General features: G+C 43.9%; 2 protein-coding genes across 5 annotated transcripts in view; both read left to right on the plus strand.

Moving 5' to 3' along the window:
• The first annotated feature begins 3,812 nt into the window (after positions 1 to 3,812).
• Positions 3,813 to 6,546, plus strand: MRPL44 (mitochondrial ribosomal protein L44). Its single transcript, XM_065747993.1, has 4 exons — positions 3,813 to 4,018; positions 4,101 to 4,569; positions 5,299 to 5,477; positions 6,233 to 6,546. Exons 1-4 carry the CDS (start codon positions 3,849 to 3,851, stop codon positions 6,402 to 6,404), a joined length of 990 nt encoding a protein of 329 aa, XP_065604065.1. The 5' UTR covers positions 3,813 to 3,848; the 3' UTR covers positions 6,405 to 6,546.
• A 13,599-nt stretch (positions 6,547 to 20,145) lies between these two features.
• Positions 20,146 to 26,733, plus strand: part of AGFG1 (ArfGAP with FG repeats 1) — a 36,488-nt gene continuing 29,900 nt past the window's right edge. For 2 of the 4 annotated variants that reach the window (XM_065748303.1, XM_065748305.1), the window contains exon 1: positions 20,146 to 20,420. In XM_065748303.1, the coding sequence (XP_065604375.1) occupies positions 20,254 to 20,420 (167 nt within the window). In that variant the 5' untranslated portion in view covers positions 20,146 to 20,253. The remainder of the gene's footprint in view (positions 20,421 to 26,733) is intronic. The other 2 variants (XM_065748306.1, XM_065748307.1) reach the window with 1 other exon arrangement.

The following is a 26,733-nucleotide window of genomic DNA, read 5'->3' on the forward strand; positions in this document are numbered from 1 at the left end:
TCTAACTAGTTTCAGAGGTGTGCCATGTTCAAGGAGTGTGTCCTGTTCCAAGATTATGTTCCTAGTTTAAGGCTATGTTTGGGTGTTAGCTGTTATCCGTGACAGTGACCCAAGGGAAACCGAGAAGGGAGAGAGGAGAGAAAAAGAAACTGCATCAGTGGCCGCGCGGCCGCCCGAGCAGAGCTGCGCTCCGGGAGAGGGAGGGGGAAACAGTGGGAAGAGATGGGTCTACAAGAACACAACGGCACGATCTGAGAAGGAACGGTAACTTTACTAAATCTAATAAAATTGAACAATTGAGAGCGCCGCCTGGCATCTGGTGCGGAGCTCCGCCCCTCTGCTGCTCCCACAGCATTAACTCCTTCACTGCTGCGTGATGCTCTGATGTGGAATACCGGCATCAACACCACAACATTCCACCCCTTATTCCACATAACATAATTATGTAACATAAGTTACATAGAAACATATATATATACATACATATACATGTAATTACAGACTGCATTCCCCCAGCATCAAATTCCCTTGTGGGACACACTGGACGTCCCCATTTTTATCCATTACCCACCAGGTGCACCCAGGTCCCTGTGCAAAAATGGTTCCACAGAGGGGTTTGCCCTTTCCAGAGGCTGGAAGGACCCACACTGCTTTTCCCAACATGCTCCTCGCATGTACCACAGGGACCTTATCTCCCTCTATGGTCTGTAGGGAGCTGGACTGTGTAGGACCCTCTCGGTTGACTGATCCCCTAGTGTTGACCAGCCAGGTGGCTTCTGCCAGATACTTCTCCCAGTGCTTGAATGTCCCGCCACCCATTGCTCTCAACGTGGTTTTTAACAACCCGTTGTAGCGCTCGATCTTACCAGCAGCTGGTGCATGGTAGGGGATATGGTAGATCCATTCAACGCTGCGTTCTTTGGCCCAGATATCCACAAGAGAATTTTTGAAATGAGTCCCATTATCGAACTCCATTCTCTCTGGAGTGCCATGTCGCCATAGGACTTGTTTCTCGAGCCCTGAGATGGTGTTTCGGGCGGTGGCATGGGGTACTGCGTATGTCTCAAGCCACCCAGTGGTCACCTCCACCATGGTGAGCACGTAATGCTTACCATCGCGAGTTCGTGGCAAGGTGATATAATCAACCTGCCACGCCTCCCTATATTTATACTTTTCCCATCGCCCTTCCTGCCAGAGGGGTTTCATCCTCTTGGCCTGTTTAATTATGGCACATGTGTCACAGTCATGGATAACCTGTGCAACGGCATCCATAGTTAAGTCCACCCCTCTGTCTCTAGCCCACTTATAGGTCGCATCCCTTCCTTGATGGCCTGAGGTCTCATGGGCCCACCGAGCTAAAAATAGCTCTCCTTTGTTCTGCCAGTCCAAGTCGATCTGAGACACCTCAATTTTGGCAGCTCGATCTACCTGGTGGTTATTTTTCTGCTCTTCAGTAGCTCGATTCTTGGGCACATGAGCATCTACATGGCGCACCTTTACACCCGACCTTTTTGTTCGGGCAGCAATGTCTTCCCAGTTGGCGGGCTTCGCTGCCATCTAGGGACACGCTGCTGGCACCGTTGTCCCAACACCGCAGCAACCAGGTGACAATAGATTCACCCGAGCGCCGTACAAACTCCTTTCTTGAACCTTGTATTTCAGTCATCTTTAGGGGCCGACGAGTAGTGGTAACAGTGACTCCATTATCATCGCTGTCTTCTCCATGTCTCTCACTTTTCTTAGTGGCCTTTCTAGGTGGTGGTGGTGGTGGTGGTGGTGCTGAGGAGGGCCCCTCGCCTGGATCTTCCTTTTTTTTCTCTGCTTCTTCTTCTTTCCGTTCTAGGCGCGAGGACGGCCGTGTCCATTTCTGGCCTTCCACAGGGGCAACCGACACCAATGCCGGTGCTTCCTGTGATTGGTCAGGTCTAACTTGGAGGTTTTCATTTTTGCTTTGGACCTTGGTTTGGAAACCATTTCTCTCCAGAATATCAATTATAGCTCGAAAAGCACAAGCCAGACCCCAAACAATACATTCCTTCTCAGATCGTCCTGAGTCACATGATTCCTTACCCACTCACTGAATTTCTCAGGGTCCCACAGGTGCTCAAGATCAAAACTGCATAACACCGGGGGTCCCCACGCTTCTAATTTCTTTCCTAATTTTTTCCACCTTCCCTGCCATTCAACACTCTCTGGTTTTGAGGAACGTTCCCTCCACATGATGTAAATTACTGTTGCAGAGAGTGCATTCAGAAAAACAGATAACACAACTGCCACAACTGCCAGGCTGACATCCTGAATATAGGTAAAGACCTGAAAAGAGTAACTGGAAACCAATCCAAATGCCGCATAATCTGTCACGTTAGCCAGGGTGTTCAGGCAGGAGGCATGTAACCCCCTCAGCACACTAAAGTAGCTGTATGCATACATTACTGCGGTGCTGAACATGAGGAGCTTAAAAAGACGCCAGCATGCTATAAGGTACATGAAAACCCTTAGTCCACTCTGCACCAGATTGACAATGGAGTACAAATACTGCACTGCCCGCATTCTCCACCAATAATTGTCACGCTGTTATCCGTGACAGTGACCCAAGGGAAACCGAGAAGGGAGAGAGGAGAGAAAAAGAAACTGCGTCAGTGGCCGCGCGGCCGCCCGAGCAGAGCCGCGCTCCGGGAGGAAGGGGGAAACAGCGGGAAGAGATGGGTCTACAAGAACACAACGGCACGATCTGAGAAGGAACGGTAACTTTACTAAATCTAATAAAATTGAACAATTGAGAGAGAGATAAAATTTCCAAACCAAAAGCCGTGAGCTTACGTTAAGGAGAAAAGTGCAGGGGAAGCACACGTGCTGAAGCTCCACGGCAGCCCGGAGGAGCGCGCCCAGACCGAGCGCCGCCTGACTTCCGGTGCGGAGCTCCGCCCCTCTGCTGCTCCCACAGCATTAACTCCTTCACTGCTGCGTGATGCTCTGATGTGGAATACCGGCATCAACACCACAAAACCACAACATTGGGTCAGATAATAAAAGGTCTTTGCTAACGTGCAGACTGTCCTGAGGTGTGTAATATGTTCATTTCTTTTAGCTTTAATTTTGCAGAGATTTTTTTTTTCTGTAAAATACATTTTTAAGCGAGTCAATCTGTGAGTGATCAAAAGACGATGGAGTACGAGAGACCAGTGTAGTGTATTTAATAAAACAAAGAATAATAATAAGAAAAGATCTGTTTAATATTATTTTTAAAAATAAGTGTGAAGATTTATGTAAACTGGCAGCTGAGAAATAAGAGCCAGCAGCTGCTGGCCTGCTGCAGGGCTGCCTTGCCTCGTGTGCTCTTGGATGTGTGGCAACCACAGCCCCTTCCCAGGAAGGAGCACAGGAATCCTAAGTGTCAGTGCCTGAGAGAAAGCGCAACGACGGAACTGTGCTTCAGAGGGGACCTTTCCTACAACAGCTGGTACTGCTGTGCAGGACAGCTTCTGGGCTCTGGAAATACACGCACTGCTGAGAGTGCGACAGCTGCAGAATGACGCGGGGTTCGCACCCTCCGTTCTCGCCGGGAGCGCCGGAGCCGGCCCGCCCCTCGGCTGGAAGCGGGAGGTGCACCGTGCGAGCTGACCTACACCAGGGCAGAGTTGCACTGCGTACCGAGAACAAATGAAAGCTTCCTTTACGGGAACAAAAAGGCTCTGTGTTCCAAACGAAACTCAAAGAACACTCAGGACTCCACACATCACTCTATAACCGGGGCGGTCCTGCTGCCCGCACTCGGAGCGTTTCCGCCCGAGCCGCGTTACCCGGCGGACGCTTTAGCGGACGGACCTTCCTCCGCCGCCAGCGGCGCGATGTGTGCCGGGCTGCTGCCGCTGCTGCCGCTGCTCCGAGCCTCGCGGCGGCTGCTGGGCACGGCCGGGACGGGGCGGAGCGCTGCGGGCTCCGCGCCGCGCCGCGTGAAGAAGCGGTGGCTCCGCGCGTACCTGGAGCAGCAGCGGCTGCAGGCGGCCCCGCGGCGGCGGTGAGGGCGCGGGGCGGCGGGGCGGGACGCGCTCGCGGTGCGGGGGAAGCCGCGTCCTGACCGTGTCCTTCCTCGCCCGCAGCTCGGAGCAGCCCGGCTGGGATTACCACGCGGAGATCCGCGCGTTCGGCCTCCGCCTGCAGGAGAACTTTTCGCTAGATCTCCTCAAAACCGCCTTCGTCAATTCCTGCTACGTTAAGAGCGAGGAGGCGAAGCGCCGGGACCTCGGCGTGGACAAAGACGCCGTCGCCCTCAACCTCCGAGACAACGCCGAGCTTTCCGCACGAGGGCTGACGTTTTCTCGGTCCTACCTGACGCGGAGCTTCGAGGCCGCCTACCCCCTGCTGCCCGCCCCGGCGGTGGCCGCGCTCGTGTCGTTCCTGTCCGGGCCGGAGCTCGTGTCCCACGTGGCGGGGAACCTGGCGCTGCCCGACCTGGCGCTCTGCGCGCACTTCCCCGCGCCGCCGCCGGTGCTGCACGCCACGTTCTTCGCGGTGGTGGGAGCGCTGCTGGGCAGCAGCGGGCCCGAGAGGGCCGGGCTCTTCGTCAGGGTGCGCCGGGATTTGTGGTGTTCTTTTGCGCCGATAAGCGGCGACGTTTATCTGCGACGCTTTAACTGCGTTGCCCTCCATGCCTTGTGCTAACTGTCAAACCATGAAATTATTCTATGTCAGATTACGTATGCCTTCAATTTATATATATATGTATATATGCTGGGCTCAATAGGATCTGCACTCAGGACGGCAAAGATCTTGTTATACAGGAATGTCCAGTTAAACGGCAGTGTAACAAAGTTCTTTGGGCGGTTGCTGTCCTTTCACTTGCCCTTTTCACTTATTTCTAGTGTTGGAATGGAGGAGATATTCACTAAAACGTCACTTGTGATACAAGTCCCCAGTGGGACGAGCAGTGCCTAACAGACACGGCAGTGTGCACATGGCGCAGGACTGCGTTACCTTCAGCTCCTGGCAGCACCCTGCAGTTGTGCCATCTGCTGCCTGGGTTTCCCTGTGGGCAGCGCTGAGGTGCTCACCCCGTGCTCAGAGCTGCCCAGCAGCACCATGCTCAGGCAGGAGCTGCTCCTTCAGCTGGGAGCGTGCTGGCTGGGTGCACACACTGAGCAGCTCAGCCAGCAGAGCTCAGGATCACCTGCTGGTCCTGCTTAGCCGTGCCGTAGGTGCGTTAACGCCTCGTCGTTTTGTAGTTTTATTCACAGACGCCAGGAGCTGGAGCTGTCATTCCCCTTCCCGTTGATATTAACTAAGTATTTTTCTATTTAGGATTTTTTAATTCCTCAACTGATTGGAAAAGACCTGTTTGAGATCTGGGAAGTTGTAAATCCTATGGGCTTATTGGTGGAAGAGCTGGCCAAGAGAAATATCTCTGCTCCAGAACCAAGAATTACCAGGCAGCTGGGGGTCAGCACAGTTCTGCCACTGTACTTCGTTGGGCTGTACTGGTTAGTATGGTACTAATTTAAATGGTTTTGAGGTGGAGGAGAGGGGAGGACAGAAGATGGTCCTTTCGTTCCTTGACTTGCGCTCTTTGGTCAAGTTAATACATAAAAGAAACCGCTCAGTGACTGCTGTGTAAAATCAGCTGTTGAAGTGCTGTCAGTAACAAAGCACAAAGCAGTCTTGGACTAAAGAGCTGTGAAGCCTGAACCACACATACACCAGAGTTGGGATGTTGTGGTTGCTGTGGCACTGGGGCTTTGCCAGTCACAGAACTGATGAGCTTTGGAAGAACCAAAGCTGTATGTTCAGTACCCAAATCTATTGATTAAACAGAGCTGAATACATAATTCATCACGTGGAGAACTTCTCTCTCTAAATTGCCTTTGAGGAATTTTTGAAATGCTTTCTTACTGGGGGAAAAGATAGGTCAGGCCAACCAAAGTAAAGGATTTGCATGTTTTTAACAGGGCTGACAGAAACTGACCTCTGTAAAACAATCAGCGATGCGTTAGGAGTCCCAGAGCAGTGTTCCCTCAGGAAGAGGACGTCTTTCTGATTTGAGTTTCTGTTGCTGAATATCCAGTAGCTCATCTTTGCAGGAAGAAAACAGCAGAAATGTGTACACTGGTGTGTGGTTATAGAAATTAGCTGCAGTATTCACAGGGTGGGGGAAAACACCCTTAACAGCTCTGATCCGTCGTGTAGAGTAGTGCTCAGGATTCTGATGAAAACGTTGTGTTTGTTTTTTTTTTCCCAGTGATAAGAAGATAATAGCTGAAGGCCCTGGGGAAACACTGCTTGCTGCAGAGGAAGAAGCTGCCCGTGTGGCACTGCGGAAGCTGTATGGGTACACTGAGAACAGGAGGCCGTGGGATTACTCGAAACCCAAAGAAGGGTTGACAGCTGAAAAGGCTGTCAGCAGCAGCTAGATCACAAATGCTATTTGCAGGCTCCGTCGAGAACGAGCAGCTGCCATGCTGAATGTAGATGCCTTTAGGAGGGCAAAGTTCAGCTTGATTTTCTGATCTTATGTTCTTGGAATTTGCAAATTAAATACGGTTATAAAATTAATGCAGTCTTTTCCTTTTGTATTACATCTACTGTTTGGGCATTTTCTGAAACAGTGAAAGTTGTTTTTTTTCCTGAATTTGTGTATTTTGGCTGAGAAGTTTTTCTGTAAATCACAGGAGATGGTTCTTAATGATGTTTAATAGTGTGTGCCAAGTTCTATAGAAAAAGGTTTCTTGAATGCTTCCCGGGGCTGGTTTTTTGGGTACTGTCAATAAGATGAGCAGAATATGATGTGCAGCATTGGTCTGTGAGTTGCATCCGGATCCATTTGTCCTTGACCTGGTGAAAACGTAGAATGTGTTGTCAGTGCTACTGACGCTGGTGATGATCCAATTTAAAAAGGAAGCAAATGGCACTTAGGAGATCTTACTGCTTGGATGCAACTTTCGCTGTACACATTGGTTTCTGTTATTGGAATAGTCTGGAAGGCGGTATTTTTAATTTCAAATTCTGTAAAAAGGAAAATAAGGTTTACGAGGGCTTGTGCTGAAAGAAAGGAGAACACTACTGGTTGATGTGCTTTTCCATTTTGCTCCAGATGCTTCATTTTTCTCCTCTCTGTCAGACATTAATCTGAAGCAGTCACGTGACTGAGGTATTGGATTCAGTGCAGTCTGTGTATGGTTTTTTGCATTCTCTGTAGCTGTCTTAATGGCTTTCAATTACTGGAGTTAGGTACCTCCATAATGTTCCTGTTACACGGGAATTCAGTGTTGTCAGGATGACACGCAGGGGGACAGCCTCATGTATCTGGGAGTCATTTCCTTTAAACTTTAGTGAGATTGTACTGCAGATTGGGACTGAGGCCTCAAAGGAGAAAGGGAGGACTCTGAATGCAGGACGGTGACTAGAGGAAGTAGTGTTTCTACCTTATCCCATTGAAAGCACTGGTTTCATTTTGCATTTATGTGAAGGATGTGTTGCAGTGAATGGCCCCGTCCCGAGGCTGTGGTGCAGTGCAGGTGGTGTGTTTCCTGCTGCCCTGGGAGTGAGAATGAGGTCTGGCTCTGGTCTACCTGACTGAAACACATTACTGATTATATTCAAGACAGAAAAGTGAAAACACCCAGCTTGTGTGACTAGACAGCAGCAAGACTTTTTGGCTGGATTCTGGCATGGTAAACTAAGTGGGTGAAAGCTTGAATGTAGAAAGAAAGCAGAAAGATTCATCTAACATAACACAAGCAATTTCATGCATATTTTAAGTTAAAAATTCCATCTATGGAATCTATTGTCACTTACATAAGCATCACCAATAAGGTCACTATATTCCAGGGGAATTATGGCTGTATCTGAAATAACTTATGCTATTTTTAGGTTTCAGATTAGCTGTTTCTTTTACCTTTACCTATTTTAAAAGGACAGTTGTGATATTTATTTATTTATTGTACATTCAACCTACTATTTGAAATAGCTGTACTTCAAGAGAGGAAAAAAAAGCAATATGTTGGCAGTTCACTTTAGGTGAAAGTTTGAGATCTGCATACTGTGGTTTCACTGTTTGGGGTACGAGAATAAATCCTAGGAGAAATGATTGCTGATTTGTATGCAGGAAGGAAGCTGCTTAGTGTAAGAGAAATCAATGTATTGTAAGTACTTTGTAAGCTCCTTGCATTGGTTCTGCCCCAGTGCTGAGTACAAGTGAACTTACACGTCCCAGTGATAGTTCCTTCCTCAGGGAAGGCAGCATCAAGCAGCACGTTGTAACTGATGGGAAAGAATCAGTTCGTTCTTGCAACCCATTGAACAACTCATTTTATAGATAGCTGGCAGTTTATGAATACAATCATAACAGCAGTGGAAAAGGTTATGTTCTCTGGTATTTATGGTATTTTGCAGTAGATTGACACGATCTCAAGTGTCAGCCAACCTCCTTTATGTCTTTCTGTGTTACATTTTATCTGATGCAGATATTTGTTACTGTAATTGCCTTTATCCTCCCGTTAACTTGTCCAAATCATATCTCATAACCATAACTGTTAGCAAAAAGTAAACCAGAACACAGAAGTGATTCTGTGCCAATTTAAAATAGCCGTGTGTAATAACGACTACATCCTGACAGGAGTGCAGTTCAGTCTGCTGACCCCTCACTTTCCGTTTTCTTTCATTTCCTTCTTACCTTTGAGCTCGAACATGCAAATGTGCTTAGACAGATGTAAGTAGGCTTAACAAAACCAAAAAAAATATTATTAGTTTACCCCTCTCCTCTCGTCCCTGGAGGCATCCAAGAAACATTTAGATGCTGTACTGAGGGCCATGGTTTGGTGGCATCAATTGGTGATAGGTGCACGGTTGGACTGGATGATGTTGGAGGTGTTTTCCAACCTTGGTGATTCTGCGATTCCATCACTTACATCCTCTGTCTTTTTCTGGAATGTGTTTTAAAATTGTCTGTCTTTTAAGAAAGTTAGAAATCTTACTGTATTGATGCCAGCTAAGCAAATAGAGAAACGTCTTAGGGTGCATCTGTGTGCTTGTGTTGCTTCTGTTCCCATGAAGTGTTGGTGCTGCTGTTCCAAGCTGTTCAGTAATGTAACTGAGCTTTCAGCAATGTCTCCTTGCTTTCAGCTGCAGCTCCCCCTGCTTGCAGTTTCCTGGTGTTTTTTTTTTTTTCTATAATTTTCTGGAAATAAAGAAATCCAGAAATAATTGCTTGTATTGTAATTGTTGCTGTAATGTAAAGGCAGGACATTAAAATATGATCACTTTACAGTTATCTCCCCTTTAATTTGGCTTTTGAAATGGTCACTGAAAAGAAAGCATTATTGAAATTTCTAATACCAAGCCCCTCTGACAATAAATCACGCAGTTAGCTAAGCTGCTCTGGCATTCTGATGCTATAAAAAGCCACAAGGAAATCAAAACATCTAAATATGTGTTCTCATTCTCTGGGAGGGAGGATGATGCAGTGCAGAGATGTTGAGAAGCCCTACTTTTTCCTGTCCTTAACTTTAATAAGTTCTGTGGTAAACTGTAAATGGGCTCAGAACTATTTGGTTGCTCATCTAAAGTACACTTGGCTTTGAAGTTTAACGTTAAGAGACGCCTTTATTGTAGAGAAACAAGCATCCAAGGACACATTGTTTTTTATCTTTTCAGAATGATTCCACCGATGTAATGGCACCAGCTCAGTGTGTTTACCATTTCAGCTTGCCTAAGAAATGGTTGATAAGTTGGGAAAATGAAACGATGCAAGTTGGTCAGTCAGCAGCCAGCTGCTGTGCTGGACAGGTGCAGACTGGAAGCCCAGCTAACCCGTGGGACTGAATCGGAGCGCTGAGGGCGGGCGGTGGTTCTCAAATCATGGGGAGGCAGCAGCACAGCTCAGCACAGTGCACATAAAATTGGGGGTGCTCTTGGGCAGAGTAAAACGTTTTAATCCCTTTCAATTTCAGTGGAAGAAATGTAATGTTTCTACCAGTCTGTGGCAGTTACACTTCTGTTTTTATTATTATTTATTAATCACTGCACTGATGTTTCCATGTGGAGGTGCAGAATGTGAACTGTGCAGGTATGGTACGACTGTGAGGGGACCTCTTGTGTCATCAAGACAACCCATCGCCATCGTAGCTAAGTTTAATGATATCCTATCTCTAAACAGGTGGCGCCCCAGACTGGAAGTAGTTTGGCCGTTTGCTCCCACTGTTTCTGCTGGAAAACAACTGCAGGACCTGACTGTTCTGAGGTGGAAATTAAAAACGGAGCCTTTCCTGTGCTCATTGCTGCTTGTGCTCGCTTGTTCTCAGACCGCTGCTTACCAGGAGAAATCCCAATTTTTATTGATGATGTTTAATTCCAATGAGATAGCAATTTCATCCAATTTCGGACATGCTTGCAATTTCCTCCTAATAGGGCATCTCGTTACCATTTGTGTAGTGTCAACTAAGCTATACCATCACACTGAGGTGACAGTTTTGTGTGGATGTACCCAGATTTATGATTTTGAAGTAAAGCAGGGGATAGTGCCTGGTCAGACAAATAATGGGGTCTAGCTATATGAAAATCATTGCGTGTTCTTTAAGGCAGAAGGAAGCACAATGGTGGAGAATCACTGTCCTACAATAAAACCAAACCTATAGTGGGGAAAAAAAAAAGACAGATTACACAAAGGTGTAATTCTGCGATCTGCTCCTGTGCAGCTGAAGGCAGTGCTATGCAACTAAGAAAATGCCCATGAAAATGAAGAAATTTTGCAAAATTAGTGTGGTAACAGCATCAAGATTGAGTAGGGAAAGCATGCCCACCAGCAGAGGGCGGTGATTTGCCTAATGGTTCTGGTTTGGTCCAAGAAAGTTATTTTAATGACAATTTTAAAAGAAAGAACTAGGAGGTGCAGCTTCATCCTCGAAGTTACTGCAAAAAGATATCAGCGTTTAGGATTATTAAGTAGCAAAATAATTTTGTAGAAATAACTCCAGTGTCAGAGAACGTTTGAGGAAATGAGAGAAAATGACAATTTTAATTCTAATTGATAATTATTCTAATGATAATTATTCTCTTAAATTTCAATAATAGGAACTGTGAATGTGTTTACAAAATGACTTTTTAGTCCCATCAGAAATGAAGTTGCTGCCTAATGTAAAACTGTGCATCTGGAGGTTGCTTATTCCATTACACAGACCTCCTGCATCAAGCAACAACTGTGACAATGAGCTCAGTACAACCACTTGGGTAATTTGATTGTCCTTTCATCATCAGGGGGCTAATGGCTTTAGATTTGAGTGATTTAAGGACAACTTTCCATTTATTATGTCAGAGTACAGTTTTGCTTTTAGGTTTCCTTCTCAATGGCAATATTTGTTAAATATTTCTTTCCTACTCCAAACATCATGAGATGTTATTGCAGCATGTTTTCGGTCAGGCAGACATCTCCACGCTCTCTACAAAGGCAGAAAGTACTCAGGGCTCTGGAGCAAAGCTGAGGCTGTGGACAGTGCTCTGAAGGTTCATCAATAACTGGTTTCTAATGAGGCTGAATGGAACTGAACCCTTTGGCAGGTGGGTTTGGACAGCCATTGGTGCAGAAGGACGAGGCATGTAAAGCAGAACTTTACTCTGACAAATGACTTGGTCAGTTCCTACAGATTTTTTTTCTGCTGTAAAAACTGAAACTTTTCAATAATTACCAAAGAACCATTCTCTGTTAACCATCGTTTAACTTAAATCTTTTTGGTGCAGGGTTTCTTGTTTATTTCTTTGTTTCTTTGTTTTTGCTTGCTTGCGTGGATGTTCCCTATTCTGATTATTTTATATTAATTATTTTATTTTACTTTAAAGGGTAACTGAATGAGCAGGCTGTGGGCTGGGTGCTGCTGGCGGGCTCACACCCGCTCTATCTCCTGCCTGCATCTGTGCTCGTTGCAGCGAGGCCGTTATCTGCCTCCATACACGTACATGCAGGGTGGGAAAATGAAAGCTGCAGGGCGGTTGTGGCATCAGAGCAGTGTCAGATGGTCAAGAATATGATGAATATTAAAATTGGAAAGCTAGCCCTGAAGTGGGAAAGTACAGAGGTCTGAAGCAACCTTATGCATAGAGGACTGAGTTGTAAAAGGAAACTTATGTATTCATAAAGTGGGTCTTGGTAGGTCAGAATGTTAGTGTAAACTTCAGGAGCTCTGGGGATTTGCACTAACAGTGTCAGAACTCCTAACAATTACAAGTGACTTGCTTAAAAGTCATAAGCTGCAAGGAATACTATACTGGCTATAGCTTCTGAAGTACATTTGTTTCCATATTTGTGAGGATTTACTAACAGCCAGGTTCCTTTTTGCTGCTTATTTTCTTCATCCTTAGTACCGTGGGTGAGCTCGTTCAGTTTCTTTCTTTTGTTTAAAAATCTCTTCAGAGTTTGCTGTATTTCTCAGATTTGTGTGTCTGTAATGTGGAGTTTGGCTCAGAATGAATGTTATCCCAAAATTTTCAGTCACTGTGCTGTTTCAGAGTGTCTGTTCATTCTCTTCCATTAAATACTTTGTCCACAGACCAAAAAGCCAGACCAAAGCAAGGTCTTGTTCTGAACACTTACTCTTTTCCAGTTCCTGAAACACGTTAAGTAGAATGTTATGCTTTTTAAAAATATATATTCATTTAATGTATTTAAGCAGATAAGCATTACAGTTATTTTTGTTATGTCACGAAGAAAGCTTCCTTTTCATGTCAAGTCACTTAAGCACCACGCTGGTAGGCCCTTTTCTTTTTCCTTGTTAAGGAAGTTATTCTAATCAGTAAATTCCCTCAAAATCTGCTTTCTTAATTGAAATGTGCATACATTGTTTCAGAGAGATGTGCCAGTCATTGCCACTCCACTGGAGAATATATTCCTGCAATAAATGTTATTTAAGCTGCTTGCATCTCCAGCTATGACTTGCAGTATTGGAAAGAGTCAGTTCAAGGAGAGGAATTGAAGGCGCCTTTGTGCTGTGCAGCAGAATGTACAAGAGGCCCAAATGTCAGGGGATTTACTTTTTGTGTTAAATCAATCATTCTAAACAGCAATTTGAGAATTTGCCCTTTCAGTTTGAATCTAAATAACAGAGAATCTGTTAAAATATTGTTAGTCTTAGCAGTATTGCTCCCATGTATGGGTTAAGATTAAGTCTCTTCTGCAAAAAAACCTCCCTCAAGAGGATGTTTGCAGCTCCCAAGGATTATCTGCATCTATTCACTCCAACTGCATTAACCTTTACTACATTCTCCAGGGGATTTTTATTTGCTGTGTATCTTGTTAGTGTACTTCTAACTTGTTAATGCTGACAGTTGCAAAGCCCTTTTTGCTTGCCCTCCTGGAATTCTCGTACTGCAGTTTGGGCATGATGAATTCTCAGGGATTTGTGAGAAAAAGTTTGATATTATCTCAGTTTTAATAATTACAGCAGTGAAAAGCATTGCTTTTATCGGTCCACTTATAGGGTTTTTTTTCATAACTTAGGTGACTGAAGAACTGAATTTTACTGTGTTTGAGTTAAATGGCTTATTTTCTTTTAGTATCTGTTTTAATGTCTGACATCTGAAAGCTCCTTTTCCCAAATTCCCATTTCAAGTCCATTGTCATTACTTTACACTGAGATACTATTGTTCTTTTTTGCCTTTCCTCAACTCCAATAGGATGCTCGTGTGACTTTCAGTCTCTTGGTTATGTACGTGGATTGGTTCACTGCAGTGTACAAGATGCCTAATTCACCAGGCAAAATGAACACACTGCTACATCGGAGCCACGGATTTACCAGTGTTGTGTTTCAGACAGTGAGAATGCATGGTAGGTATTTTGTGCCTTTAGTGACGGTTTAGACCTTTTTGACCTTCTTTATATATTCCAGTGAATTTAGTCTTCTGCTTTCTTGTGACACCATGGGCCTACAGTTCTATGATAATACAAGACCTGATGAATTAGCAAATATTGGCCCTGTTTTCTAGATGTAGATCCCTGTTCTACAGCTTAACGTTCAATTGATATTATTTGAAAGAACAAAAATTCTAGGAAGGTCTGCAGCAGAACACAGGAATTTGATAAAGCATATGCAGGTGAGAGAAAACTGGTTGAAAATATTACTTCTCTCTCTTCTAACTTGGCATGTCTGTCAGTGAAGATGCTTGTTGAACTACCTCTAATTCTTTTTTACCAAATCTAATGTACTAACGTAGATTTGGTAAAAATATAAATAAATAGAAAATACAAAATAAAAACAAATGAGACAACACTAACTGATAGTCGCTTCCGCAAATTAGACTGACTAATCAATAATTTAGATTCATTAGTGGAGAAGAACAAAGGCCTCTCCCCACCCCCATGGGGGTTTTGCAGAAAACAGGCAGGAAATGCTCATCATCAAGTGGAAAAGGTACTGAAGAATGGAACTTGAAAATACACTGGGCTTTAAATACAAACCTCATTCATAGCTCAAGAAATAGGCTATGGCATATAAAGATGAATGTGATAATTAAGTTGTTGCTGTTCAAAGAGCTAAGAGAGCATTTCCTGGCTTACAGATAGCTGAATAATAAAGAAATTGTTGGCTTAGACAGAACTTAAAGGTATCTCTTTCCCATCTAATTTTGAATCAAGAGTTAAATCGTCTTTCCATCTCCAAGGCATCTTTCAGCTCGTTCTCTCAGTTCACTGATCTGCTTCCTTCAGCTTTATAAATACCTCTTCCACAATCTCTTTGTCTACTGGCAGGCTCTGGACTGACTCACGTATTGCATGTGTTCCCATGGGCTGCCCCAGTAAGTGGATACTATGATACGGCTTACCATTACGTTTTGTTGTTTACAGGGTCACATGTGAACGTAATTTTCTTTCAATTTAAAGAGCCCCACCTCTCCTCTGGGATGTTTCTCTGTGTTTCCACGTGACACGAGTGTTTTCCAGTTCCACCTATGGTGCGCTTTAGCAAGTGTCACTCAACTACAGGAATTTACAGAAAAATGAAACATCAAACCGAGTCAAAATCAGCAGTAAGAACATTGACTGCACCCTAAAAATAAGGAAAATTGGCTAGAACAATGAGCATAAAAATAAAATAGAGTCATCTCAAGTACAAGATGTTCCGATGACAGGTGATTTGCCTTCACTGCAACTGTATATAGACAGACACGTTCTTTCCACTGTGTGGTCTGTGATTACAAACTGTAATATGATCTTGTACACTTAAGGCATGATGGAAATTCAAGAACTGTGTCAAACAAAGGGGTGAGGTTGAAATATTGATAACCTTTCAACATCACTGACCAAGCTAGAAAGCACAAAGAGAATCAGGCCCTCTGATCTAATAGTATTTGTCAATGAAATTAAAAAAAAAATGAAAAACTTCAGAATGGATCAGTTTGCTGGAATGGATCTGCATTTGAAAGCCTCGTGCTGGACTAGATTGGATTACAGCACGGAGAGAATCCTGTACTCAAAAAATGCCCACTGAAAAATATATCTGTTCATTGCTGAAGGAGCCCTTACATCTTAAGGCAAATTCAAAAGGGCTCTTGATAAGTGCTGTCCACTCAGAAGAGCACCGTGTTCACTTAACCACTGTTAACAAATTTTAAATAAAACAAAAGCTGTTTATTCTTCTAAACAAACCTCTAGGCAGCTGAAATTAGTAACAGAACCTTTTTTTGTTGTTGTTTTTTACTTTGTTGGTGGATATACAATTTTTGAGGCTTTATGAGAACAAAACAGAAGTAAAGGATGAAGAAAGCATAAGGAAAGCAGTTTTTATGAGAGAAAAGATAAGTGTACAAGGTAGCAGTGCTATGTGGGAGTCCACCTGAGAAAGCTCAGGCCTTCCCATCGCTAAACTTCAGTTAGATTCCACTGAACTGCATGGAAATAGATTTAACTTGAGCAAAGGTTCAATATTCAAACATTCCATTCAAACAGCTTAGAAAAACTAATGGCAGTAAGAAGCTCATCTAAGTGATCATTTACTGAGCAGCCTTCATTCTTACTAATTATCACGAAGAAAGAAGACAAATGCAAAGAGACTGAAGGCTTTTTTTGACCTTTGATGTCAACCTCATGCATTAACTTAAAGACATTATATGCTTTTACAGTCTTCCTCTTCAAATTCATTGGGTTTGTTCAGATTAGGAGAAAAAAATCAGTTTACTTTGCAGCTAGAAGTGTACGTGTCTTGCTATTAACTCATGATACCTGAGCCTACACAGCCTTGACCTGTCTCACCTGGACACTGTAAAAACTTTTTGCTTAATACAGACATTAATGCATGAAGCAATAAACTGGGGAGGAAGCAGGTTAAAGAATAATTGTTTTTTGATCGTATATATATATTTTATCTTTATACTTCCCAATTTTGTACTTGCTCTTGTTTTTGTGCCTCTTGCCCATGCCTTCAAAGTCCTCCATGTTACCCTGAGGGCCAGCACATCTGCCGTGGCTTAGAGTAACTCCCCAGCCATGTTACTCTAAAGGATTTAGGTGTATGTCGTACTTAGCAGAACAAGACACTCCAAAAAATGTAAGGCTATTGATATGCATTACATGAAAAACAACCAACCTGATGAGGCTGAGCCTTTCTCTTTATTGTGAGGCCTGTTTCCCACAAACAGCTGTTATGTGTAAACATATGCAGGGCTATCAATCTTTTATCTGTCCTACTACATTAGTGTCGTAGCAGTGGATGGAAAATGTCAAAGGGAAACGGCATTTAAAATAAACGCCATTATGTAATTCAATCATATTTGTTTGACCATTTCCCACAGGTAAATTTTCTTGATTTAAGTAACTGTCAACAATCAATAGTGATTTGTCTGATGTTAGGGTGACTTCAGTTTTGATCTTTTACTAACGTGTATTCACCCACTAACAAAAAGGTGCTGCTTAAAGAAAACCACACACAAACACACTAACACGCTCAGTTGACTGATTTTTTTAACAGAGCAAATCAGTGAACGTTCCTGCCAGATAGAGTTACTGTGATCTTTCTCAGCATTTTTCAGAAAACTCTTCATATACAAGTCTTGTACTGGCAGTTTACCACAGATGCAATATACCTAATCCCAGGATTAATTTTGTATACCCATCAGTAGCGAAGCAAGATGGATTTAATAGCCCATTAGTCTTTCAGCATGATAATTTCCACATCACTTAGCCTGCTGGGTTAATTGCTTTAAAATGGATATTATTGACCTCAATCCTAGTGACAAACAGGATGTCTTATTCATCTCCCAGATGTACATTCTTAGACACTTGTTTCTTCTGGTCCCGACAATAAGTGCCTTAGATTATACACTCATAAATTATAATTTATACCCCATTAGCCCATATTTAAGGGATTACTGAAGCCTCATCTTTCAGAAATCATTGGGCTAACTTTAAGCTGTCTTTTTTTTCTTCTTTTCTTTTAATACAAACAGAAATGATTCAAGTATAGGAAACCATTGTTTCACCTTCTGTTAATAAGTTAACGGTAATGCAGAATGCTGCAGCAGGTGCAGCAGGGATTAAGCACTGTCAGAAAACAGCTGGCCGGTATATTTCCGACCACAAAAGCATAAGTACAATCATTAAGAGGAGAGAATGAAGAACAAATTTGGACAGAGAATTTGGAAAGGAAATTAAGGTCCGAGATCTGATAAACTGAAAAATGTATTGGGTAATAGAAAGTCAGATAGTAAAGCTGAACAGTAGATGTTTATTATTATTATTATTTGTGTGTATTATTTCTGCACTTATTAATTAAGAGAGAAAAAAAAAAAAGAAAAACAAAACACCACAATCTATCTGCTTTGAGGAAAGTAACCCTAGCTGCAACCAATCAAACGTAGAAAGGAGAGAAAAGCGAAAGTTACTCACTGCTCTTGGGGAGATGAAACAGGTGGAAAGTTGATGTAGCCAGTTTTCTGGTCTAAATTGGCTTCATATGACATAAAATAGAGAAGCTCAGTAATTTTTTTGTTTTTGTTTTTAAATTATTCCTAATGAGACTTTATGTTTAAAATGTCCTTTAGCTGCTAACATAAGCCCGTCTTGGTGCTGGCCACAAAAAACATCTTAACAGTTTCTTCATGAAACAAACTAGAAATTGCTCTAATGTAATATGAAATTCTTAAGATTCCTCTTATTAAACTTTGTAATTGTCTTAAACAGTACTAGGATTTTTCCAGTGAGCTCAGTTCTACATGTCATTGAAAATCAAAACTTCAGTGACAATGGTATCATTTTTATTACCAAATGTTCCTACATGATATTCATGACATAAGCAAGCAGAGCTGACATGTTCAGCTCACTTACAAGGCACCTTTAACTCTGTCAACAGTTCGTGGGCTGGTTCTCACTGAAACAAAACTGAGCTTGTGTGCAGCAATGCTCTGCCACCACAGACATTTAGCCAATCATTGCTCTCTCTACAAAGCATTTCCAAGAAAAGGACCTTGATTTATAACCTTTAAACTTTTTTCTTTCTTTCTTCTGAATTTAGGCCATTTGCATTAGGCCATTGAGGGCACTGGAAAAACCTCCAGTGTTTCAAAGCACGTTTCAAAGGAGGCAACAAAATGAAAACTTGGTACTAACAAGAATATCAGCATTTCAGAGAGAGGTTGGAAAATAGTGAGAATTTGGTCCTTTTGAGGCTTGGATATATTATGTATTTATTTCCATGAATGTCATTTACACACTTGTGTTTATTCAGTGATTTAGTGATGTTTATTTTCCACTATGAGAGGATCCTGCCATCCGCATCAGAAATATTTCAGGTCAATGCATTACACCCTGGATGTAAGAGCTTAGGACTGGTTGGTCAGCTCATGTAAATGAGCAATTCCAGAGAAATCAGAGGAATACCAAATTACTGACACTGAACACTAGTCTTGGATTTTTTTAAAAACTAAAACACAACCAACCAAGCCAAACCAGCCAGCCAGACAAACAAAACTACGAGGAACATTCAAACTATGAGGAAAATACAGCAAATCAGATCTTGCTCATGCAGATCAACACTAACAAACACTGACGTCAGAGGTCCAATCTGACCATAAATACACAGCACAGGGAACCATTAAACCTTACAAGATTCTAATCATGCATAGTGTTGCTAGGTGTTTCTGCAAACTGAGTTACAAAACAATAAATTAGGTTGATAAGACTTTTTTTTCTTCTTCAAAAGTATTTTGCACTGAAGGCATTCCTTCAGATGTCTTTATAGATAACATTTCTCTAGCTTAGTGGCAGCTCTGAGCTCAGGCCAAAGCCAAGGGTTTCTCAGGAACGGGTGTAGATACGTGTGACATCTGTTCCTTCCCTTCCAAGGGGAGAGCATCCAGTTGGACGGTGAAATTCGCAAGGGGAAACCATGTATGTCTGATGCCAGTAACAAAGAAGCCAGAGATAGGTTACAGTGCTTTTCCCACAGTCGCCTGGTGAAAATCTCAGGCTGGGTGTTGGGAAAGAAGTCTTCTCAGAAGAAGAGGAGCGGAGCTGGCACGGGCAGCCCGAGAGGCGGTGGGGTCACCGTCCCTGCAAGAGCCGTGCAGATGTGGCACTGAGGGACGCGGTCGGTGCGGCCATAACGGTCGCGCCGCACCACAGAACGGACGAAGGGTGAGAGGGCGGTGCAGAGCGCCGGACCCAAACTCTTCGTTCCTTTCAGGTTTTCCTACTGAGGTTCTCCACAGAACCGCCCCCTCCCCTCCCCCGCCACGACGCCCCGCTGGGTCACGCCGGGTAACGCAGCCCCGCCGGCGGCGCCGCCCCCCCCGGGTCGGGGTCAGAGGCGGGAGGGAGTGCGTCCTCCCGGCCGGCAGGGGGCGCTGCGTCCGGCGAGGACGCTCGGCTCCGCCGCTCCGTCGCCGCCATCTCCTTGTCTGATCTTATAAAGGTGTCGCGCAGGTTCCGCCCGGACTCGTCATTCAGCCGCCCCGGGCCCGGCGCTGCCGCCGCCGGCCTCTTCCGCGCCGCTGCCCTCGGCCAGGCCCGGTCCGGCCCCTCCTTCCTTTTCCCCTTCCTCCTTCTTTCGGGGTGCCGCCAACCGGCGCGAGCGGCCGCCGCGCTCCCAACCCGGTTCGGCGGCGGGTGCCGGTTGCCCTCCCCGCCCCTTCCTCCTCTTCCTTCCCCCGCCCCTGTCCCCCCCCCCCCCCCCCCACCCACCGCTCCGGGCTCCTCTCCCGCCGGCCGGGCCCCGGAGCGCCGCCGCCGTCGGGGTGTGAGCGGGGCCCGGCGCCGTGCCGGGCCGTCCCCTCGCCGGCGGGGCCATGGCCGCGAGCGCCAAGCGGAAGCAGGAGGAGAAGCACCTGAAGCTGCTGCGGGAGATGAGCAGCCTCCCGCCCAACCGCAAGTGCTTCGACTGCGACCAGCGCGGCCCCACCTACACCGACATGACGGTGGGCAGCTTCGTGTGCACCTCCTGCTCCGGCATCCTGTGAGTGCGGGCGGCGGGGGCTATCGGGGCGGTCCCTCGGCTGGAGCCGGCCCGGCTGTCGCGGGGTGACCTCCGCCCCTGCTCGGCCGCGGCTCCGGGCCGAGCCCTCGGCCACGTCGGCCGGCGCGGGGCTGCCCGAGGACGCGGCCCGGAGCTCTCCCGGGAGTGCTCGCTGAAATCCGCCCCCTCGGGCAGCGGTTCGGTGGTTCCTAGCGGCTGTGTGCGGCCTTGGCTTTATCCCGTTCCTGCTGGCGAGGAGGCGTTCTCCTGCACGTAGGGAGTGCGAGCGTCTTCCTCCGGTGTTGGGGGTGGGGGGGGGACGGCGGCAGCGTGGAGCCCTGAACGGGGCTGAAGATGCGTCGAAGAAGAACGCTTCTGGAGGGGAGAAGAGAGGGCACGCGTGGCCAAGCGGTTCACTTTCGTGTCACGAAAGACGTGGGGAGACAAACCCTGTTGCGAATTCTCTGTCTTTGGCACTGAAAAACCTTGCTTCGGTGTTAGATCACCAGTTTGGCCTTTCGTGGATCAGCTATGCTTGCCATTAGTGTAAGACAACTCTATCTTGTGGCTAGCGGGATCATCCCCAGCCCTAGTGGGTTTAATAGAATTGATCAGAAAAAGTTGACTTTTTTCAAATGTTTCATTACTTTATACAAACTTTGTACGTAATTCTTACAAAGGAATTTGTTCTGATGAAGGAGATTGCATTTTTTCCTGTTCCTCATTCCTGCATGGGCCTCCCCCTCCTCCTCCCTTTCCCACCCTTCCTCCTCCTCAGAGCGTTTATGAAATTAAACTGGTGGAGATCAGTCAGTTCTGAATTTCAGTTTGTGTTATCAGGATGTCAGTCACATACACGTAAGCTGGAGAAAAAGTTCTGACTTCAGTGGTACTGTTTGCTTAAAGTCTGTTTGCTTGTTTGTGTTTCTGTGGCATTGAGCAGGATCAAAGTATCGGCCTAAGTGATATGTCAAAGGATACTTTTTTTTGTCTGTAAGGGTTTGAGTTCATAAAACACACGTAGGAACCTGAATGAAGTTCCTTCCCTGACTAGGAAGGACTGAGTACCCCTTGTAGGTCCTCCAAGTAGTCTGATGTTTTAGAACAAAGTTGCTAATTGTAATGAGACTCAAAACAAAGCAAGCACGTAAGTTCTGTGGTGAATTCACATGGAACAAACCGTCTTTTATAACGGACAGCTAGTTAGGCTTTTTTTCTGCTTTGTGTAGACTTTTTCACAGGCTTGATGCAGATACAGAAAGTACATTCAGGTTGGGAAGCTGAAAAGGGACTCTTGCTATTGACATACACATGGCACTTGATCAGCCAGCCCTGGCCATTGTTTGCTATGCTAGCAAACTGTTATTTGTGCTGGCATGTGAAACTATTTTAAGCCACTGCACAGAGCTTATTTAATGGTTGCACATGTTCTTACTGGTTAAACTGTCAGCATGACAAAACTACTTGATGAGTATATTCTTGATCTTTTTCAGGCTTCTTAATTTTAATAAATGTATCATGACTGCCGCTCAGATGTTTAGTGTGGTTTTGGAAGGATTTTTTCCTTCTCTCTCTTGGCTGTGATGTATGGTCTACTAATGTCCATTGTCTGTACAGTAACATCAAGGATGTAAATGCGACGGAACAGCTAGCAAGCAAGGGGCAGCTGTCATTTGCTGTTAAGTTAGCTATTGTTTGGTTCCTATTGTTCATAAGGAAAGTAAGGCTTTTTCTGAAAGACACTGATAAATAATAATCTAATAAAATACCAATTGCTCTCTTATTCTAAATATGCTGTGTTTCTATTAAAAAAAAAGTTTTTACTACTTATATCTAGTAACATCAATGCTTAAAGCTATTATAAAGGACTGTTAAGAAGACTTTAAGTTTTCTACTGAATTAAAATTGGGTCCATTCATATTGACCTGAAAGCACTTTCAGAAATTGTGTATGCAGATCATACGTGCTGTTTTTAACACCTTTAGAACCTAGGCAGTGGGATATTTCTCTTAGCAGTGAGACAGCGGTGAGATAGGCAAGGCCTGCCTCGTAACTAGAAACTGTGGGTTTTTTTTAACCTTTGTCAGGATAGATGTTCAGACAACTTGTTTATTTCCAAATGTTTTTTAGTGGAGAGTTCCACAGTGGAGGGAGATGACTTGGGAAGAAACCACGTGATGGCTAATGAATGTAAAAGTCCTGATGCATCTGTAGTTCTTAATGGCTGCTTGCATTCTGCTTCATAATACTTGTTTTACTGTAAGGCTTTAATATTATTACTTGGTCTTGCTTGTATGCTATGTGAATGACTTTCATTGCTTCCTGTTTTAATTAACTTTTTTTTTCTAGTCTGGTACAGGAAGTATTCTTGGAGTAATAGACTTTTTTTTTTTTTTTCAAATAAGATGCAAGATTAGAAGACCGATACCTTAACAAGTCTCCTTCAGAAAGGTTACTCTGTTAATTCTAGTGTGTGGCTGCTAATATCAGTATCAACTTCAGCAAATATGTTGTTCTAGTTAAAATTTTAAACTCTAAAGTCTGATACCTGGCTGGTCTTTTATTTGCAAGTTGTCTGGGGTGTTTATTCAGTCTGTTCAGACCCAAAGCCTTCGTTTGGGATCAGTCATTAATTCCTAGTGATATCTGCTAATGCTTCTGTGTATGGGAAGACATCAATGCTATTTATTTCTAGATCTAGCTTTAAGAAAACTGTGATTGTAAGTGCTTCCAAAAGAGTCTGATCAGCTTGTTCAAGTGCTGCTGAAAATGGAAAAGAACTAGTGAGTTTAAATTTTGTTTCTGACTTAAATGTTGAAGGTGAGTCATGCCAAGTAAGTTGCTCATAACATAGAGGAGGTCCTTTTCCATAACATGCGTTGCTTAGGCATTCCCATTGGGCTGAGTTTATCAGAGTAAAGTCTGTATGAAATGGAGAGTGCAGGAGAAAGTTCATGCCACCATGGTCTGCCTGACCCTTGCTTAAGCACTCTTTATATGGAAGTAGAGCAGTGTACAGTCATGGAAGCTGTTCCTAATTCTGCTTTTTGGTGTTGGAAAAGAACGTAAGATGTGTAGAATTATATGCATCATTATTTTTCCCCACTGTGGGAGGAAATGCTATATGGGAGCGGTCTTGTTGGGTCAAGATCTAGGATAGTGCTAAACTAGAAGGCTTTTCTTTGTTATAATGATGTTGGCAGATCCTTTTCATTTGAGAAAAGCCCTTTAGTTTACAGGCTTGTGTTTGGTAGTGATATGTGTTTTTTTGGATGCTACTGTATCCTGCTGATAGTGACATCCTCTCTTTGTCTTAATCACATGCTGCTTTGACTTGTTTCTCAGCTGTCTCTGTATGTCTTTGCTTTCAAATACCTCTGCTGGTCAGCCTACTCCCAGTTATCATGAATTACAGTGTTTGTAAAATCTTGAATAAAAGATTACCTGTTTGACTAAGAGTCCACTTCCAGTTCTGTACTGTAGAAACTCTTGATGTAATCTTGTTTGGTAGATGGCTTTTTTAAAAATCTGCTGATGTGATAATCTGGACTCCTCTTTTACCCTTCCCCTCCCTGGCACAACTCTCTCCCCCCTCCGACCTCCTGGGGAACTTTCTCATTCAGATGCTGGCATTCCTGGCTTGTCAGGAAGGAGCAACTAAGAATATTTAGAACATATTGTTACTGTGGGGAATGAAAAAGCTGTTTTATCCAATTTCTTACAGTTACTGGATGGTGTGGCCTTCTGTTGGCTGTTTATAATATTCCTATTTGAAATTTTAAGCTTTCTGGCTAAGGGAGTTCTGTATCAACCAGATTAGAGTGTTTGATGGTTGATACCAGTAACAGACTAAACAATAAATCTTTGTGTAATGGCTGTGGTTTGCTGTCCCTTTCCCCAGAAGAATTCTGCAGAAAATAAAATGCCTAAATGAACAGTGCTAGGGTGAAGGTGATTCTGTCTGTTGGCGTAACTTCCCAGTCCTTTTTCTCCTTATGTTTGGGTAATGGCTCTGTGCTATGCATCTATACATGTAGTTCTTTTATCTATTTTTCTACATGCTGGCTGGAGAGCTGAATAAATGTCTATGCCATGGTAAATACTATGCAGCTCAGGAAGGATTTTTTTTTTTAAGAAAAAGGTTAAAATAAGCTTGCTTGTGTATGTAAGTCTTTTGCTGTTAAAAATAAAGTGAACTTGAGGGATGGTGGGAGGGTCTCCAGGGGAGTCTTCAAGTACCCAGAATGGCCAGTACTGCTTATATTCTCTCCTTGGTAATAACAGTTGCATAGAAATAACAATGAATATGGTGACACTGGGCTTCCAAAACTCATTTTCTAGGCACGTAGGTTCTGTCCAAGGGCCTGGCATTTGCCTTGCCTCATTAACTTCCTGCTTCTTCAGGGATCAGATTTTGCTGGCTTAGGCTTGAGATCATGTTAGAATCTGACGCAGGGTGACATTAATGGTGTTGAATAACCATCTGCCTACCATTCCTCCCATGGAAGTGCCCCTCTATACCAACAAAGCCCACTTCTAAACATTTATAAATAGAAACCTGTGTTCCAGCCCTGACTGGTATTCTCTGAAATGTTGCTGACATTTGTTGGAGAAGAACACAGAAACAGCCTCTCTGCCGAGGAAGACGAGTTCAACCTAAACTTGCTCTAAATTGTACTAGCTACAAGTGTTTGGAGCTCATTGACAGTATTTTAAATGTTGAATCTGTATATCACCAGACTTTGTGGTCTCGTGCTGCTGGCCTTAATGCTTCCTTTGTAAGAGCACAAGGTCTCACAGTACTCACCTTGCTCTTGTTCACCATAGCTGATGAACTGTCACTGACTGCAGATGAAATCGGTGGAGGGCAGTCTCAGAGCTGGAGGTTCTGCTCGCAGTGCTGTTCTATAGGAATAACCATTTCCGAGTGTGAAGCTGTATTCATGAGCAGGATGGAAGTGTGGGTTGCTGTAGCTGTGGCATGCTGGCTGCGTGCAGCCTGGCAGAATGGCCATCTGACTCAGTCATCCTTCTTGAGTGCTGTTTAGGAGATGGCTGCTATCTGGATGAAGTGCTGTGGTATCATCCTCAGGAGCTCAGCTGCAGAGGAAGGAGTAACTGGTACAGCTGTATCTGTACGTGTTACAAATATATGTTTGGGGTTGATTTGAGTTTAGGCATTATGAATCTGACTAAGGGATTATAATTCATTTGTCTCCTGTTATGCAGGAATACTGTATAGCATTAGAACTGTGCAAAATGATTGTCTTATATAAAGAGAGAAACAAAGCAAGTATTAGATGGTCTCATTTTTTTTTCTATTGGGTAAAAAAGTCCTTAATTCCTCTCAAGGGATGATTGTACTTGGCTGTCTAGCATTAAGCTTCTCCTGTATGTACATGAACTGCTTGTGAATCATCTGTAATTCTGCTAGGTAAGGAAGGGTGAAATACCTTAGGACTTGTGAAGCCAGAGCTTTAGTACTTAGGTTTTCTGTTTTGACTTCTCCTTTCTAAATCCAGTAACTGTTCTGTTCTTGGAGGTTCTAATCAGTTCATGAACATAGCATGTTTAAGCTAGTAGTAGATCATATTAATGCTTTTAAGCTGTTTTGATTGTAGAATCTAAGTAATTTTTATCAAGCGACTTTGTGCATGTGTTCTGGGTTATATTTGCATGCTGTGCAACATAGTCTCTTGTCTTGAACTCTTTATTCTAGTCTCATTTCTTATGCAGTCCGAATTGTGAAGAGGTCTTTTTCGGCTTCCTCCCACCCCTGGCCATCTTAAATATTAGGAGTTACCTGTATGTATGATAATGCAGCTTGATAGTTAACTTTGTATTTCTGACCATTACAGTTCAGCATTTCATGTTTTATTAGGTCACTGATGTAGTGGCACGGTCTTCCATCATGCAAGACCTCAGGTGCTTCTGTGACAGGCCCTGACCTGTAGGGATGAGGTGTATTTCCCTCCTTTAGCAGGAGGATGTGGAATAAATGAGTTATCTTCTCACGCATCACATCTGTGACTTGTAAATCCGGGCATCCTGAGCTTTATAACATAAACTTTAAAACAGTTGAGCAGTCTGTTTTGGAGAGAGAGCAGGGTATGTTGGAAGCCTCTTGTTAGGCTGAACACCATCTAGTCAGTGCTTTAAACATGCTTGGTGTGCCTCTTAACAGAACTGACTGTATACTTCTGCTCACGTAAGAGCAGAAGTAAGTCAATGTAGAGCAAGTGCATGTTTTCCTACTTAAATATCTTGTGCCTTCTTGCTGAGATACTAAACTGTGGAGTCTAATTTTAGATGT

Source organism: Cyrtonyx montezumae, unplaced genomic scaffold, assembly GCF_038088225.1.
Source record: "Cyrtonyx montezumae isolate F1298 unplaced genomic scaffold, pur_monq_1.0 scaffold_5, whole genome shotgun sequence".
Lineage (NCBI taxonomy): Eukaryota > Metazoa > Chordata > Aves > Galliformes > Odontophoridae > Cyrtonyx > Cyrtonyx montezumae.